The sequence below is a fragment of the Macrobrachium nipponense genome, chromosome 22 (genome assembly GCF_015104395.2).
Source record: "Macrobrachium nipponense isolate FS-2020 chromosome 22, ASM1510439v2, whole genome shotgun sequence".
In the NCBI taxonomy this organism is placed as follows: domain Eukaryota; kingdom Metazoa; phylum Arthropoda; class Malacostraca; order Decapoda; family Palaemonidae; genus Macrobrachium; species Macrobrachium nipponense.
In genome coordinates this window covers 7,130,980-7,148,202 of record NC_087213.1, presented here as the reverse complement: position 1 = coordinate 7,148,202, position 17,223 = coordinate 7,130,980, and the positions used below count along the sequence as shown (strand labels likewise).

The following is a 17,223-nucleotide window of genomic DNA, read 5'->3' as shown; positions in this document are numbered from 1 at the left end:
GAGGTCCCGTTAAAAATTGAGGTTTGGGTGTTGGATGTGGAATTTTAGGTTCTTGTGTATTCTGCTACGTAAACATGTTACCAATGCTAGTTTTGAACTTTTCATGCCTCAAAGCAGTAAAAAAATCAGGGTAAATGGGTGTAACTCACATGATGTGAAGTGTGACATTACTTTGGCAACGTGCTGAATGCATTACAACCACATATTTTCCAGTCAATAAATTTATCAAACTTGAAAGAAATGTATCAACATTTATTGATAGATATATTTATGAGAGAGAGAGAGAGAGAGAGAGAGAGAGAGAACTGAGGTGTTTATGTACAATGGTAAGCTGTTTTGTGAATTTACAGGATTTTAATTAAGCATTTAACTGATATTTTGCTATTTATATAAATATTATTTGAAAATTAGTAAATCAATTTTTCATTATAAAAAATGTATTTAGTCACAAAAATAAAATGAAAATACATTAATTAGTGAATGTTGTTCCATGAAAAAATTTGCAAGTGAGTGAATTTTCTGCAATATATTTAGATTTAAGTTCCACAGCAAAACCCATGATTGCTGATCTGCGACACAGCAGGGACCCACTGTATTGGGAACTTATCGCCTTTCATTATTCATGCCTTGTTCATTTCAACACCGGACAGGTCAAGGCAGGCCAAATCACAATCAGTGCTGCAAAGAAGCAGAGAGATGTGCTACTGAAGGATAAATGCAACAGAAAGTTCCTCTTCTTAGTGGGTACTGAAGACTGATGACACCACAATGGGGGAGCAGAATCCTCCTTCTTTGTAGATGTCAAGTTATCTATGAACACTGTGGAAGGCTTCCAGAGATAGAAAAGGCTTCTGGAGATGGTAAGATTATAAAACAACTTCTGTAGTCCACAGATGACCACTGGTTACCTGGAACATCAAGATCATTCAAAGTACAGGAGGGCAATGAAATGCTCAAGTCAGTGCCATGCCAGTGGAGACACCTGTCTGTGAACACCTGAATCATCAGGAAAGTGAGTGGTAGGTAACTCTCCCACCACAAGTAAAACCCCAGAACAAGAGGGAGTGGTATTTGCAAGAGGTAGTAGGACAGGTAGCAGGAGCAGGGAGGAAGGAACTGATCAGATTCAGCAGTGTTACCCCCAAAATGAGACTGGAAAATGCTTTCTAGCCAGCTCTCATTTCCTACCATACTTCAACCACTGAGAGGATGACCAGCAGCACACTCTAAAAAGAAATCTGGGTGCACAACTTCCCCATGAAGAATGAGCAATAATTATGCAAGTCAACACTTAGATGCAAAGTGATGCACCCACAAGACTACCTATGTCCATTGCAATTCGATGACAGATAAAAGGAAGTGAAGCAAAGTTCTACTCTTCCAGATGACCAAAGAAAAAAATGCTTGGCTAAGGCAGGTGACTGAGAAGTATTAATGCACCATGACCACCAGTTACTTTATTACCAAAATTCAATGGCCTCCAAGCTCGCACTGAAGGATACTACTACAGTGGAACCTCGACATAAGAAAGTCCCAACTTACGAAAAATTCAAGTTACGAAAGCAAATACGAAGATTCTTTTCCCTCTGCATACGAAAATAATTCAGGTTACAAAAGGGTGTTACTGTAAAGTCCCGAGAATTGCCCGGACCACCGAGATCAATTTTAAAACTCGCGCACCGCCAACTGAGTAGACTCGCCACCATCCTCCCGCTCTCCCATTGGTTCCTGATACTAGTCACTGCCGTAAGATCCTGCTCTCCTATTGGTCAGCATCTACCCCATCATGCTCTAAGTATTCTATTGGTAAAAGGATGCTGTAAATTGAAAAACTTATCCATGCAATACATTTAATATAAAAAACATTTGTGAATTTAATATCATACAATAACAATTTGTCAGAAATTGTATTTTTCCTAACCATAGAAACCTGAGATCCTTTAACAATAGGAAGGTACTTAGCAGCAGCTGAACCGGTCGTAAGCTTCGAACAAGGGGGTTCGGTAGTTAACTACTTGTCCGGCAGTTGGCGGTCAGCTCGACTGCGAGGAGAGGAGTCACTTTGCTTTAGGCCCAGGAAATGCAGTGTGAGGGGTGGCATGAGGTGGGACTATATGTAAAGGACCTCAAGGTTGTATAGTTAGGAAAAATACAATTTCCAACAAATTGTTTGGAATCTGAGTCTTATGAACAGACTGCTATTCGTCCTACCTAGGATTCCCTCCCTGGTCGTGAGAGCAGAGGGAGGGATCCTAGCCTCTGCCCAGCTGATCGGGGTGTGCACCGTAGGATCAGTGGTCAGACTTCTGGACCAGATTTATAAGAGGGAGGCAAGCGAACCTCTTATAAATAGCAAAAGGCAAGAACTAGTTCCTACTTCAAGAGCCAAAATGAAGTCATGGGTTTGTCTCTTGTTGGCTTCCACTCCTCCCCCTTGTTGGGGAGTGGTGGATAAACACTCCTATCCCTACTGAAAGGGATAGAATTGAGCTCGGTTGTGTAGCTTACTTGCATCGGCCTCCTGTTCAGCGTAGTTACAACCGCGGCCCTCTGCCCACAGGTAGAGGAGAAGAACGAAGGAGGAAGAGAAGCCAGTCACACTCTTTCACTCGTCCATTCATGCAGTCACACAAGGATGCGATGCTGTTCTGTCCGCTCGGGTGCTAAGTAGACTACACAACTTGTTGAGCAGCCACCACGGGTCCCAAGAAAAAAAGTGTCCAAGGACCTGTGGGTGATATCCCGAAGGTAGAATGAAGTGAAGGTGGTCTGGTTGGCCCAAACCCCTGCCTTCAGAACCTGCGCCACGGAGAAGTTCTTGCAGAACGCAAGGGTTGGACCAATACCTCTTGACTTCGTGGGCTCTCGGACGAAGGGTACGGGTGTTGTCACTACCATCTGTGTCGTACGCCCTCCTGATCACCTCACGCAGCCAGAAAGAAAGTGTGTTCTTGGAAACTTCTTCCTTGGTAACCCCGGTGCTAACGAAGAGGCGTCAACACTCAGGCCTGAGGTGCTGAGTTCTCTTCAGATAGCACCATAGCGCCCTCACAGGACAAAGCAGCATCTCATCCACATCGTTGTCGGTGAAGTCCAATAGGGAGGGGCTCGTGAAGGACTCGAACCGGTTGTCAGGGACCGAAGGATTCTGGTCTTCGCTACGAAGTTTGGAACGAAATCAAGCGTCACGGATCCCCATCCCCTGGAATGCTTGACGTCGAAGGAAAGACCATGAAGTTCCCCTACTCTCTTCGCCAATGCCAGGGCCAGCAGGAAGAGGGTCTTGAGGGTCAGATCCCTGTCTGACGACTCTCGGAGTGGCTCGAAGGGTCTGCGAGTCAAACTCCTAAGGACAAGAGTCACATCCCACCCCAGGGGCCTGAGTTCCCTCGGTGGGCAAGACCTCTCGAAGCTCTTCATCAGGAGGGAGATCTCAAAAGAAGAGGAGATGTCCACACCTTGCAGTTTAAGGACTAGGGCCAGGGCGGCTCTGTATCCGTTAACTGCAGAGACGGAGAGGAGCTTCTCTCGGCGAAGGAAGACGAGGAAATCCGCTACCTACTGACGAGTGGCTCTGAGAGGAGAGAGACCCCGTCCATGACACCAACCACAGAAGACAGACCACTTCCCCTGGTAGACAGTTGCAGAGGACTGTCTGAGGTATCCAGCCATCTCTGTTGCAGCGCTGTGAGAAAAGCCTCTCGCTCGCAAGAGATGGTGGATAACAGCCAGCTGTGAAGAAACTCGACGGACCGGTAGTAACGTTCTACGTGTGGCTGGCACAGGAGGTTGTGCCAGGGGGGAATCTCTCTCGGCGCTTCAGCAAGTAGAGCCAGCAGGTCCAGGTACCAAACGGCGGGTGCCACCAGGATCATCAGAAGGTTCGCGGTGATCAGCGCCCTGCTGATCAATTTGCAAATCAGACAGAACGGGGGAAAGGCGTAGACGAAGAGGTTGTCCCACAGATGTTGAAGAGCGTCCTCTGCAGCTGCCCATGGGTCCAGCACAACCGAGTAGAAAACCTGGAGTTTTCTGTTGTGCCGGGTGGCGAACAGATCCATGACTGGACGCCCCCACAGGCTGAAAAGCCTTTCCGCCACGTCTGGATGAAGGGACCATTCAGTTTCTATCACCTGATCCCGACGGCTGAGCTTGTCGGCTACCACATTCCTCTTGCCTGGAATGTAGCAGGCCGACAGCTCTAGTGAGTGTGCCACGGCCCACTCGTGCACCTGCAACGTCAACTGGTGCAGCGGGAGGGACACTAGGCCCCCCTGCTTGTTGACGTACGCCACTACCGTGGTGTTGTCGCTCATCAACACCACCGAGTGTCCCACCAGACAGTCACGGAACTCTTGGAGAGCGAGGAACGCTGCCTTGAGCTCCAGGACATTGATGTGAAGGTGCTTGTCGCGATGGTCCCACACGCCTGCAGTCAGCAACTCCTCCAGGTGTGCGCCCCATCCCTCGGTCGATGCCTCTGAGAACAGCAACATCTCGGGGGGTGTGTGTGTGTGTGTGTGTGTGTGTGTGTGTGTGTTGTGTGTGCGCGTGCGCGCGAAGAGGCACCCCTCATAAGAGGTTCCCGTCGTCCAGCCATCAGGCTAGGTCCTGTCTCACCTCCTCCATGAGGGACATGGGGAAGTGGGGAAGAAGGCAGGGTCCCTTGCCTGTGACCAACATTCCTTTAGTCTCCACTGAAGAAACAGCAGGTGACAATGCCCGTGAGGGACTAGCTTCTCGAGAGACGACAGTTGACCGATCACGACCTGCCACTGCTGAGCTGGCTGCTCCTGTAGGGACAGGAACCGTACTGCTGCCTCCATGAACCTGCTGATCCGCGAATCTGCAGGGAAGACTCGCCCTGCTACAGTGTCGATCAGCATGCCCAAGTACTTCATCCTCTGCTTGGGATCGAGATCTGACTTCTCGTAATTCACTACGATCCCCAGATCGCAGCAGAATTCGAGGAGTCGATCAACCCATCGTCGAGATACATCAGAAGACGTATCCCTACCGAGTGGGCCCAAGCCGACACCAGCGTGAACACTCGCGTGAACACCTGTGGGGCGGTTGAGAGACCGAAACAAAGTGCCCTGAATTGTTACAACGTCCCGTCGAGGATGAAGCGGAGGTACTTCCTGGAGGATTGATGGATGGGTATCTGGAAATACCCTTCATTCTGATTCACAGAAAGCATTAAGTCGTTCTCCCTGATGGAATTGAGCACTGACTGTGCTGTTTCCATCGTGAACCGAGTCTGGCGAACAAATCGCGAGGAGGCCGCGGCTTTAGACACTGAGGGACCACATTTCTAGCCATGAGACTGCTTGGAATGCTGCCATAGCGGTAGATTCCAAGCAAGTGCCTCTTGCTGCGAGAACCAGAGGTTCTCCGACAGGAGCTGCTGCAGACACACCCCCGAAGTTAGCCTAGCTAATTCCGGGTTAATCTGTTTGGGTGGCAGAGGGTCCTCCGAAGGCACGTAGAAGCGCCTCTGTCGCGGTAGAGGTGGGGGAAGGAGCTTGGAAGACCTGCCGGACCGAAGCGAACCCTCCTGTCTGGAGACGAGAGTCCACCTGGCAAAGCACACGGTCAGCCAAGGCCGATCGCGGCAGACACACCGTCGTCCTGGGTTCCTTTTTGGGTCCCCAGAACGACTCCAAACCCGATGTAGGCTTGGAGGGTGGGAGCGGCGATCCTTACCTGCGAACGACCTCTGGATCTCAGGAGTGCCCGTGTCCTGCGGAGATGGGCCGTCAAGCCCCTCCAGCGAGAACGCCTCCCGAGACCCTCCTCCTTCCAGAGGAGGAATTGCAACAGACCCCTCATGGTCTCCTACTGCCACTTGCGCATACGATTTGGTCGGTCCTAGGACCGTGCCAGGTTCGTAGGGCGTCGTGGGGGGATCATGAGGAGCGTGCCCCTCGCGATCACTCCTGGTCGCCTCGCTCTTCCTGGTGTAGTTGAAGTTGAAGGGATAGGAGAGGTAGACCTGACGATCCCCCCTCGCCCGCCGGCAGAACTGGTGTGCTGGGGGGGGCTGCAGGCCTGGTCGAGAGGTTCTCACGGGGAGAGCGGCTGGACCGAGAACAGCGGCGACGGTCCCGAGCGTCAGGAGACCTGCTGCTGGTCCCCCTCTCCGCCCGTTCCGGTAGGAGCGGCGGTCATGGGACTGGCAGATTCCGCTGTCGCTGTGGGAGTGAGGCCTGTCCTCACGGCGCGTCACACCGCTAGGACCAGCTGAGGCTGGTCCAGGCGACCGGGGGGACCGCTTCCTCACCTCAGCCCGCGACCGGTCTGGGACCGCCGTGTCAAACCGGGTACCGGCAGATCGCCGCGAGAGCAATCGCCAGTCTGGTCGGAGTCGCCTGGAAGACTCCCGCCAGTCTTCTGCTCCATGCCTGGATCCTGGCGTCCAGCGGACTCAGATGCCTGGGTCTTGGCTGCACAGTCACCCGCAAGTGACCGTATACTCGGTACCTCTCGCGAGCGTGAGGCCGAGACGGTACCCGGCGCTGAGGCAGAACCTCTGGTGCCAGGCGAGGTACCAGTTTTAGCAGGCGCTCCTCCAGTCCCGGTCTTCTTCTTCCTTGCGGAAGGAGAGACGGGCCACGTTCCCAAAGGAACAGGAGGACCAGCGGAAGTCCCAACCGTCCCACCAGAGTGGGATGGACCCTTAGAAGTCTCAGGGCGAGCCTTCTTGGGAGGGAGGAGGCATACTTCTTCTTCGGCTGTGGGGCCTTAGAAGATGAAGGGGAAGGGGCAGCAGACGACGACAAAGAAGACGATGAAGACAACGACAACGACGACGACACCTTCCTCCTCTTCTTCTTCGTCAGCTTCCTCAGGACCACCGTCAGGTCTTCCATCCAGGACGGAGCCAGGGCAGTTGCCGAAGCAACAGGGCCCAACTGTACCTGTCTGGAAGGACCTGGGGTGGGAGCAGCAACATCACGGGCAGGAACAACGGCAGCAGGAACTGGCACTGGAACTGGAGCGGCAGGAAACTCAGGAACAGGAGGCGGGGCAGGAAGCAGCGGCATCCTCTGTACTGGAGGCAGGTCCAGGGGAGAGCTCTTGGGACATTGGAAGTCAGGGGCTGGAGCAAGAGCGGCAAACCCAGGCGGCGACGACAAGGCAAACCTCTTCACCTCCGGCAGCGGTGCCTGCACAGCAGCTGTTGGGGTAACCATGGCTATGTGCTGGGTGTACACCAGGTGAGGAAGGGCAGCGTAGCCAGGCGTGGACACAGTGGCAGTTGTCGTGGTGGTCGGGGCATGAGTTACCGGCATGGTCCCACTCACTAGATGACTCAGCAGACCCTGCACACTCGGTGTCCCCAGGAGCCCCAGCGAGTACCAGGCCCGGCCGAGATCGTCCTCCGTGGCAAGCAAGTCTGAGGAAGGAAACAGAGTCAAGTTGGTAAGAGGGGGTCTCTCCTCGCCTGGGAGGGGGCAAGATCCCACCCCGAGCGAACAGATGATCCCGAATACAACTGGACATCGGGGTACCTAACCCCATCCTCCATGCTCGACTGATCGAGAGAGGAGAAGGAGCGAGATCCCCCCCCCCCCCCCAAAAGGGGAAGGAGCCATACAAGGAAGAAAAGAAGAAGACATGTCCGTAACCAAAGGAGTAACGGGAGAACCCTCCAATGACTCCTTGGCCGGCTTATGCGGCTTCTTCCTCTCCCCATAGTGCTCCCACTGCTCCTCCGACCAAACAACACATAAATCACATGGCTCGGTGCGAGAGCACTCTCGCCCTCGACAAAGGATTGGAAGGCCCCACACCAGGGTGCAATCTGCGGATGACAGGGGGCGCGGGGGTCTATCCGGCTCTCGAGAATCCATTGCAAAACACAAAATTCACCATAATGAGTATGCAAATCAGAACGTACTTACGTCTAGCCTTGCACAAACACACAGTAAGAGGGAAAGAGAAAAGCCTTCACGCAGTGAAGTAAAAAAAAGCATACGACGAGAGGCAAGCAGAGAGGCGCGCAACACGTCTAACCACCAACACGGCCTAAAGCAAAGTGACTCCTCTCCTCGCAGTCAGACTGACCGCCAACTGCCGGAAAAGTAGTTAACTATCGAACCCCCTTGTTCGAAAGCCTATGACCGGTTCAGCTGCCGCTGGGTTTGTATATGTATTGGAACAAATCCTACATCACATTAATGACACAACAGAACCACTATGGGTAATTTAAAATAACAATTTGTCGAAAATTGTATTTTTCCTAACTATACAAACCTGAGGTCCTTTAACAATAGGAATGTAACTTGCGGCAGTTGGAACCGGTCGTAAGCTTCGAACAAGGGTGTTCGGTAGTTAACTGCTTGTCCGACAGTCAGCGCACCGTGCGACTGGGAGGTGAAGAATCACTTTGCTTTAGGCCCAGGAAAAACAGAGTGAGGGGTGGCATGAGGTGGGACTATGTGTAAAGGACCTCAGGTTTGTATAGTTAGGAAAAATACAATTTTCGACAAATTATTATTTGTTCCGATACGTAATACAAACCATCGGTCCTTTAACAATAGGAAGACACTTCTTGGTGGGTGGAATCTGAGTCAATGAACAGACTGGTGTTCGTCCAACCTTGATTCCCTCCCTGGTCGTAAGAGCAGAGGGAGGGATCCTAGGCTCTGCCCAATGATCGGGGTATGTACCACAGGATCAATGGTCAGACCTCTGGACCCAAGTAATAAGAGGGAGGCCAGCGTACCTCTTAAAACTAGCAAGCAAGAACTTGTTCCTATTGCAAGAGGCAATGTGAAGTCATGGGTTTGTCTCTTGTTGGCTTCCACTCCCCCCTCTTGTTGGGGGAAGTGGTGGATAACCGCTCCTATCCCTAATGAAAGGGATAGGATGGAGCTCGGTCGAGTAGCTTACCTGCATCGGTCTCCTGTTCCAGCGTAGTGACGACAGCGTCCCTCTGCCCACAGGTAGAGGGGGGAGAAAAAGATGGGGAAGAGAAGCCAGTCACACTCTCATTCACTCATCCATTCATGCAGTCACACAAGGATGCGATGCTGTTCTGTCTGCCCGGGTGCTGGGTAAGCTACACAACCTGTTGAGCAGCCACCACGGGTCCCTAGAAAAAAGTGTCCAAGGACGAAGGGACTGGACTGACTGGTGGTACCGTTCCACGTGTGGCTGGGAGAGAAGGTTGTGCCAAGGGGGAATCTCTCTCGGTGCTTCCGCAAGCAGAGCCAGCAGGTCCGGATACCAAATGGGAGCCACCAGGATCATCTGGAGATTCGGGTTGTCCCACGGGTGTTGAAGAGCGTCCTCTGCAGCTGCCCATGGGTCCGGCACAGCCGAGAAGAAAACCTAAAGTTTCCTGTTGTGCCGGGTGGCGAACAGATCTACGACTGGACGCCCTCACAGGTTGAAGAGCCTTTCCGCCACGTCTGTGTGTAGGGACCATTCGGTCCCTATCACCTGATCCTGACGGCTGAGCTTGTCTGCTACTACTTCCTCTTGCCTGGAATGTAGCAAGCTGACAGCTCTACTGAGTGAGCCACGGCTCACTCGTGCACCTGCAACGTCAACTGGTGCAACAGGAGGGACACTAGGCCCCTTTGTTTGTTGACGTATGCCACTACTGTGGTGTTGTCGCACATCAACACCACCGAGTGTCCCATCAGACGGTCCTGGAACTCTTGGAGAGCGAGGAACGCTGCCTTGAGCTCCAGTACGTTGATGAGATGGTGCTTGTCGTGATGATCCCACACGCCTGCAGTCAGCAACTCCTCCAGGTGTGCGCCCCATCCCTCGGTTGACGCATCTGAAAACAGCAACATCTCTTGGAGGGTGGGGGTGGGGGTGTGGAGAGGCACTCCTCTTACGAGGTTCCTGTCGTCCAGCCACCAGGCTAGGTCCTGCCTCACCTCCTCCGTGAGGGACACAGGGAAGTACGGCGAGTTTCTTGCCTGTGACCAACTCTCCTTTAGTCTCCATTGGAGAGAACGCAGGTGAAGACTCCCGTGAGGGACTAACTTCTCGAGTGACGACAGGGGGCCGATCACGACCTGCCACTGCTGAGCTGGCTGTTCCTGCCAAGACAGGAACTGGTTGGCTGCCTCCCTGAATCTGCTGATCCGCGAGTCTGCGGGGAAGACTCGCCCTGCTACCGTATCGATCAGCATACCCAGGTACTTCATCCTCTGCTTGGGCTCGAGATCTGACTTCTCGAAGTTTACCATGATCCCCAGATTGCAGCAGAACTTGAGGAGTCGATCCCTGTTCCGTAGCAACTGCGAGCGGGAACTCGCCAGGACTAACCAGTCGTCGAGATACCTCAAAAGACGTATCCCTGACGAGTGGGCCCAAGCAGACACCAGAGTGAACACTCGTGTGAACACCTGTGGGGCGGTTGAGAGACCGAAGCAAAGTGCCCTGAATTGGTACACCGTCCCATCGAGGATGAAGCGGAGGTACTTCCCGGAGGATTGATGAATGGGTATCTGGAAATACGCGTCCTTCAAGTCCCCCGAAAGCATGAAGTCGTTCTCCCTGATGGAGTCGAGCACGGAGCATGCTGTCTCCATCGTGAACCGAGACTGGCGAACGAATCGGTTCAGGGGAGAGAGATCTATCACCGGGCGCCAGCCCCCCGAAGACTTCTCCACCAGGAAAAGACGACTGGAAAAGCCCGGTGACCGATCCCTGACGATCTCCACAGCTCCTCTGCTCAGCATGGCTTGGACTTCCTGCCGAAGTGCTATGTCCTTGGATGATCTGGAAACGCAAGTCTGAAGGTGGACCGGGTTGGAGGTGAGGGGTGGCCGAGACTCCAAGGGTAGTAGATACCCCTCCCAAAGGACATCTACTATCCAGGTCTCCGCTCCATAGCGCTGCCATGTTGCCCAATGGCTCGCCAGGCACCCCCCCACTTCCGGCAGCAGGTGAGGGGGAACGCCGTCCCTAGCGTTTCCCTCCTCTCTTCGACTTCTTCCCAGCTCCCCCTCGTGAGGAGGGCTGGTGACGGTCGCTCCTAGAAGAAATCGAAGGCAGAGTCTTTCCCCTGGGCTTCAACGATGCGATCGTCTTGGCCGCAGAGGAAGCGCTAACCAAACTCTTGGGCTTGGCCGCAGTAGCTCGAGGCTGCCCAGACACCTTCGAGACTGCCTGGTGTACTAAACAGTCACTGTCATCAGTGCGCCGTCGTTCCACCGCAGCGTCCACCATCTCTCCTGGGAAGAGAGAGGAGGAACTCCACACCGGTCCGTTGCGAAGACTCAGAGCCGCCTCACGCCCAGCCGCCCTGGTCACTTGGGTGAGGACTGCGTCCCTACGCCGAAGAACTAAGTTGGCCCACAGGTTTGCCGTTTGGTGGGCTAGGTAGGAGATGGCTCTACCTCCAGACTGGCACAGTCTCCTGAAAGCTGGGTCACCTTCAGGAGAGATGTTCCTCGAGGTGGACGCGACCTTAGACACTGTGAGGGACCACAGGTCTAGCCAGGAGACTGCTTGGAATGCCGCCATGGCGGTCGATTCCAAGGCGAGTGCCTCTTGCTGCGAGAACCATAGGTTCTCTGACAGGAGCTGCTGCAGACACACCCCCGGAGTTAGCCTAGCTAGCACCGCGTTCACCTGTTAGGGCAGCATAGGGTCCTTCGATGGCACGTAGAACCTTCTCTGTCGCAGTAGAGGCGGGGGAATTAGCTTGGAAGACCTGCCAGACCGTAGCGAACCCTCCTGTCCAGAGACGAGAGTGTCCACCTGGCCCAGCACCGAGTCACCCAGAGCAGATCGGGGCAGACCCACCGTCGTCCTAGGTTCCTTCTTAGGACCCCAGAACGACTCAAGCCTGGACATAGGCTCAGAAGGTGGGAGCGGCGATCCTTCCCTGAGGTCGTTGTGCTGACAGATCAGCGCAATATCCTCCGAAATCGACCTCTGGATCTCAGGAGTGACTGCGTCCTGTGGAGTAGGACCGTCAAGTCCCTCGAGCAAGAACGCCTCCCAAGATCCTCCTTCAGGAGGAGGAACCGCAACAGACCCCTCCTGGTCTCCTCCGGCCACTTGCGCATACGATCTGGTCAGTCCTAAGACCGTGCCAGGCTCGTAGGGCGTCGTGGTGGGACCATGAGGAGCGTCAGAGGAGCTGCTGCTGGTCCCTCTACCCGCTCGGTCCCGGTTGGAGCAGCGGTCAGGGGACCGGCAAAGTCTGCTGTTGCGGTGGGAGCGGGGCCTGTCCTCACGGCGCGTCAGACCTCTTCCTTGCCTCGGCCCGCGGCTGGTCTGGGACCTTCGCGTCAACCCAGGGTACCCGCGGATCGCTACGAGAGCGATCACTGGTCTGGCAGGAGTCACCTGAGCGACTCTCACCAGTCTTCCGCTCCGTGCCTCGGTCCTGGTGCCAAGCGAACTCGGAAGCCTGAGCCTTGGCTGCACGGTCACCCGTGGGCGACCGCACGCTCGGTACCTCTCACAAACAAGAGACCATCTTCTTCTTCCTTGTGGGAGGAGAGACATGCCCCACTCCCAAAGGAGCAGGAGGACCAGCGGAAGATCCCCCCGTCACACTGGAGTGAGATGGGCCCTTAGAAGCTCCCGAAGGAGACTTCTTAGAGGGGGAGGAGGCGGCCTTCTTCTTCCTCAGCTGTGAAGCCTTGGAAGTCGAAGGGGAAGAGGCGGCAGCAGACGACGACGAAGAAGACAATGAAGACGATGACGACACCTTCCTCTTCTTCTTCGTCAGCTTCCTCAGGACACTCGTCAGGCCCTCCATCCAGGACGGAGCCGGGGCAATTGCCGAAGCAACACGGCCCGGCTGCACCTGTCCAGAAGGACCCGCAACTGGAGCAGCAACACCACGGGCAGGAAAGTCGGCAGGGGTTGGTCCAGGTATGGCAGGTACGGCAGGAGGCGGGGCAGCGGCCAGCGACATTCTGGGTACTGGCGGCAGGTCCAGGGGTGAGCTCTTTTGGCACCGTCAGTCGGGGGCTGCGGCGAGAGCGGCGAACCCAGGGGCGGAGTCATGAACCTCCTCGGAATACCTGGAAGCGGCGCCTGGACAGCAGCTGAAGGTGTTACCATGGTTACATGTTGAGTGTACACCAGGTGAGGAGGGGCGGCATACCCCGGGGTCGAGACGGTGGTGGTAGTGGTGGTTACCGGGCCATGTGTTACAGGAGCAGAGCCACTCGCCAGGTGATGCAGCAGCCCCCTAAACACTCAGTGTCCCCTGGAGACCCAGCGAGAACAAACCTGGCCGAGGTCGTCACCCATGGCAGGCACACCTGAGGGAGCAAAGGTCGGGTTAGTAGGGGGGAGGGGGGGTTACCCCTTAACCGGAGGGGGGGGGGGGGGGGGGGGGGGCGCATGTCCCACCCTGAGCGAACAGAAGACCCCTAGTACAACTGAATGTCGGGGTATCTCACCCCCTCCTCCGTGCACGATCGATCAGGCGAAGAGGAGGAGCGAGAACCCCCCCCCCCCCCCCCCCAACCCCGGAAGGGGAAGGAGCCATACGCAGGAGTTGAGATGGAGGGAGGAAAGACAACGACGTGTCCGAGACCAGGGGAGTAGCAGGAAAACTTTCCGATGACTCCCTGGAAGGCTACGTCGCTTCCTCCTCCCCTCAAATCGTGCCCACTGCTCCTCCGACCACACACAAAAAATATCACAGGGCTCGGTGTGAGTGCATTCGCGCCCCCGACACCGAGCACATAAATCATGAGGGTCAACTTCAAGAAAGGAGCGGAAGGCCCCACACGTACGGCCCTCCACAACAGGGCATCTGCAGCTGATGGGGGAGAGTGGGGAACTCACAAGAATCCATAATTAAATGAAAATACAAAAGTCACAAGTACTTACAGGATTTTCACACAAATACACTAGCAAGAGAAGGCAAACCAAAGTTTGAAGTACTAAGCATGCAACGATGGCGGGCAGAGAGAAGTGGAGAACACGTCTGTCACCCAGCGCGGCCAAAAGCAAAGTGGTTTTTCACCTCCCAGTTGTGAGGTGCGCTGACTGTCAGACAAGCAGTTAACTACCGAACTCCCTTGTTCGAAGCTTATGACCGGTTCCAGCTGCCGCAAGTTACATTCCTATTGTTAAAGGACCGATGGTTTGTATTACGTATTAGAACAAATAAACAGCAAACAAACAGCCATATGCAATATCTAACCCTATAACTCAAGTCTCTTATTTAATGTTTATAAAACTATCTTACTCTCCACTTTTTGTCAGACTACTAAATGTATTAAAGGAAAGGACTGTCCTGTCACTCATTCAAAGACCACACAAATCAACGGACATTAACAAACAAATTTTTTTAAAATTCCAAATATTCATTGCAATTACACTAAAAATTCATGGTAAACTTTAATATTTGCTATGATAATTACTGCATTAATGGAGTGGTGATCTGATTTAAGACAGCATCAGTCTCTTGAATGTGGCTTCCTCTTCGGAATTCACAGAACTCGAAGTGGAAGAGGAAGCGATCTTGGCCACTGAAAGGGACCAGTGATCAACTCAGAGACTGTCTGGAACACTGCCATGCCTCCTGCTGCAAGAGGGAGACTCCTTCTGCACAGAGCTGGTCCATTAACAGGCAAGCCTAAGGCAAACCAGGTCTGGGTCAACCTGTTTAGTCAGCAAAGGCTTCTCCGATGGGATGTGGTATTTCTTCTGACGAGTGAGAGGAGGAGGAAGTGTCTTGCACGAGCACCTAGACAGAAGCGAATTCTCGTCCAGACACATGAGAATTCACTCAGTCCAAAATCCTTTCAGGAAAATTAGACCAAGGCAGGCCGACTAAAGCTTTGGATTCTTTCTGAAGTCCCCAAAAGGCTTCGGGAGCTGAAGGATGATCCACTGAAGTAGCCAGGGTCTCTTCCTCTAAATTGTTTTACTTTTGACAAATCAGACGAACGACCTCAACATAGGTCCTCTGTAACTGGGGGGTGTCCGTGTCCTACGGAAAAAGACCCTCAAGCCCTTCCAAGTCGGTCTTCCCGTACTACCCACTCTACATGAGACACACACTTGTCAGAACTCCCTGGCAAGCTCTCTGCTACTCGAGGATACGACTGGTCTGGTCTGAGAAATGTACCTGGAGCATAACCAGTCCAAAACCCTAAACCTGTCTGACTCCCGGCTCCAGGTATGTCCCCAAGAGGTGGAGAGGCCAGGTGAGAAGTGCTTAGCCCCCTTCACAGACCTGCCGCAGGAAGCCTGGCAGGTGAGAAAGACCGTGGGTCGTTGTCAACCAAAGGTGACGACAGCCGCACAAGTCAGGGAGAGCGATCCAGCTCACGTGAACATGGATGGGGTTGTCCTGAAGATGTGCTACAGTCTCTTAGAGGCCGAGGCCTCTATAAGCAACTACAAGCAAAGAAAATTGGATGGGGGACGTTGTCCTAGTCTTCCCAGGTGAGTGGACCAGTGGGCCAGCATCACCTCTCAAGGACCCTTGCACTGTTCAAGTCCAGGAACGTGCAGGGAGTGAGGCAGTGTCTGCATGATCAGCACTCACTCACTCTCACTGGGTCAGGCCTGGGTCTGTAGATCAGGAACCCTTACCAGTGTTATGGGGGTCCGTGGAACCCCAAGCTGCAGAAGAACCTTTACCAGCTTAAGTCAGTGATATCCCGGGATTGTTACCAGTGACATGGGGGTCCATGGAGCCCCGTGCAACAGTTGCTTCTGATACTCGGAGGGAACACTGAAGGGCATGCATAAGGATGCATGAACATAGGAACCACCGCCATAGTGGTGGTCCTAGATCTGGTCGACATTTTAACAACTGGCGTAGTAATGGTTATGGAAACAGCAGTCACTGGAAGGGCATTAGAGGCCCTCAAAGGAGAGATCAAACCCTCAACAGAAGGCTCCCTAGGAGGGCTAAGGAGGACTTAACTCCCTGAGCCCCTCGGGCTCCACCACACCTGTAATCAACGTTGAGTTAAAGGAGGGCACTCTGCCTTCGCCTGGAGGGGGATTCCTCCCCTGAATGAACGGAGACCACCGGCAAGGAGTCATCCAGGGTTGAAGCCCCCTATGCCAACTCTCTAGTGCCGAAGCAGCACGAGACGGTGAAGGGGAGACCTCTCCCTTAAGAGTGGCAACAATGAGAGGCAGCTTGACCAAGAGCAGGAAAGAACAGGAAAGAACCCCCAACATCACCAGAGGCATGTTGCCCTCCAAAGACATTTGGGAAACCCTTCTTTTTCTCTTTCTTTTCCAGCCAAACTGGATCCACTGTTCTGATGGCCAGACACAACACTCAGAACAGAGTACTTTGGTTGCATACATGCTTCCTATACATTAGGCAGGGTATACGGGACAACCTCCATAGAAGAGAGGAAGTGATTACAGGGTCTGTCTGTCCCCAGGCAGCATCTTATGACACAGCTTCCTCTCCTTTGGCTCAGATAAGTCATGGGTTTGCATAATCAAAATAGCAACACGGAACTACTCTCATATAAAGAGAAGTAAACACGAGTATTTCACAAACAACAGGCAAGTCAAATGGTCCTGTCGGGCAGAGATGTCTTTATCCAGTGATGGCTGAAAGCAAAAGTGAATTTTTACCAACTGGGTGGGAGGGGATCCCACCCCTATTGTTGGCAGTAAACTACCTTGTTTAGACAATTAGACAAACGACCATCTCCAGCTTGGCTGCAAGTAATGTTCCATAAGTAAAGACTGAAGGTTTGTATTCGAGTAGTAACAAATTACCATTCACAAGGATTTCAACAAATATACTACAGTACTAACCTCAAGTCTCTTATCAATGGAGGATAAAGAAGGTCTCATTGCCGCAAATGAACGTCTCTTCGAGTTTGGAGTGGTCTCATCATTATCCCAACTATCCAAATTTACTTTTTTAGAGTTTGAGGAAACACTTTCTAGAGGTAATTCATTGCAAAAAGTGGGATATTCCTTCTTAACTTTCAGCCATGGAAATCCCATTTTTCTCTCTCTATAATGAATTGGCATAACATTTCTAATAACCTCAACGATTTCTAAATCATCAGGAAGTCTTCTGTTGACAACTGTGGAATCGTTCGTAACACAAAAGCCACTAAATCCTGACTCACTTCCACCAGAGCTCAGTGATGTTGAGCTTACAATTCTAGGAAGAAATCCATTACAAGCACCATCACCATCATCATCCGAGATGACTTGTACCTCATCTTGCGAGTCCATCATTATTCTACTCATTATACCTGTAAAAAAAAATAATCTAATAAA

The 17,223-nt window shown here is 53.0% G+C and overlaps 1 protein-coding gene across 1 annotated transcript in view; it reads right to left on the bottom strand.

The window, feature by feature from the left end:
• The window catches only part of LOC135198471 (DNA (cytosine-5)-methyltransferase 3A-like), a gene marked incomplete in the record, with an annotated part of 337,711 nt that overhangs the window by 308,562 nt on the left and 11,926 nt on the right, over positions 1 to 17,223 (bottom strand). Inside the window, 1 exon segment of the mRNA XM_064226041.1 lies at positions 16,747 to 17,198. Within this exon segment, the coding sequence (XP_064082111.1) occupies positions 16,747 to 17,193 (447 nt within the window).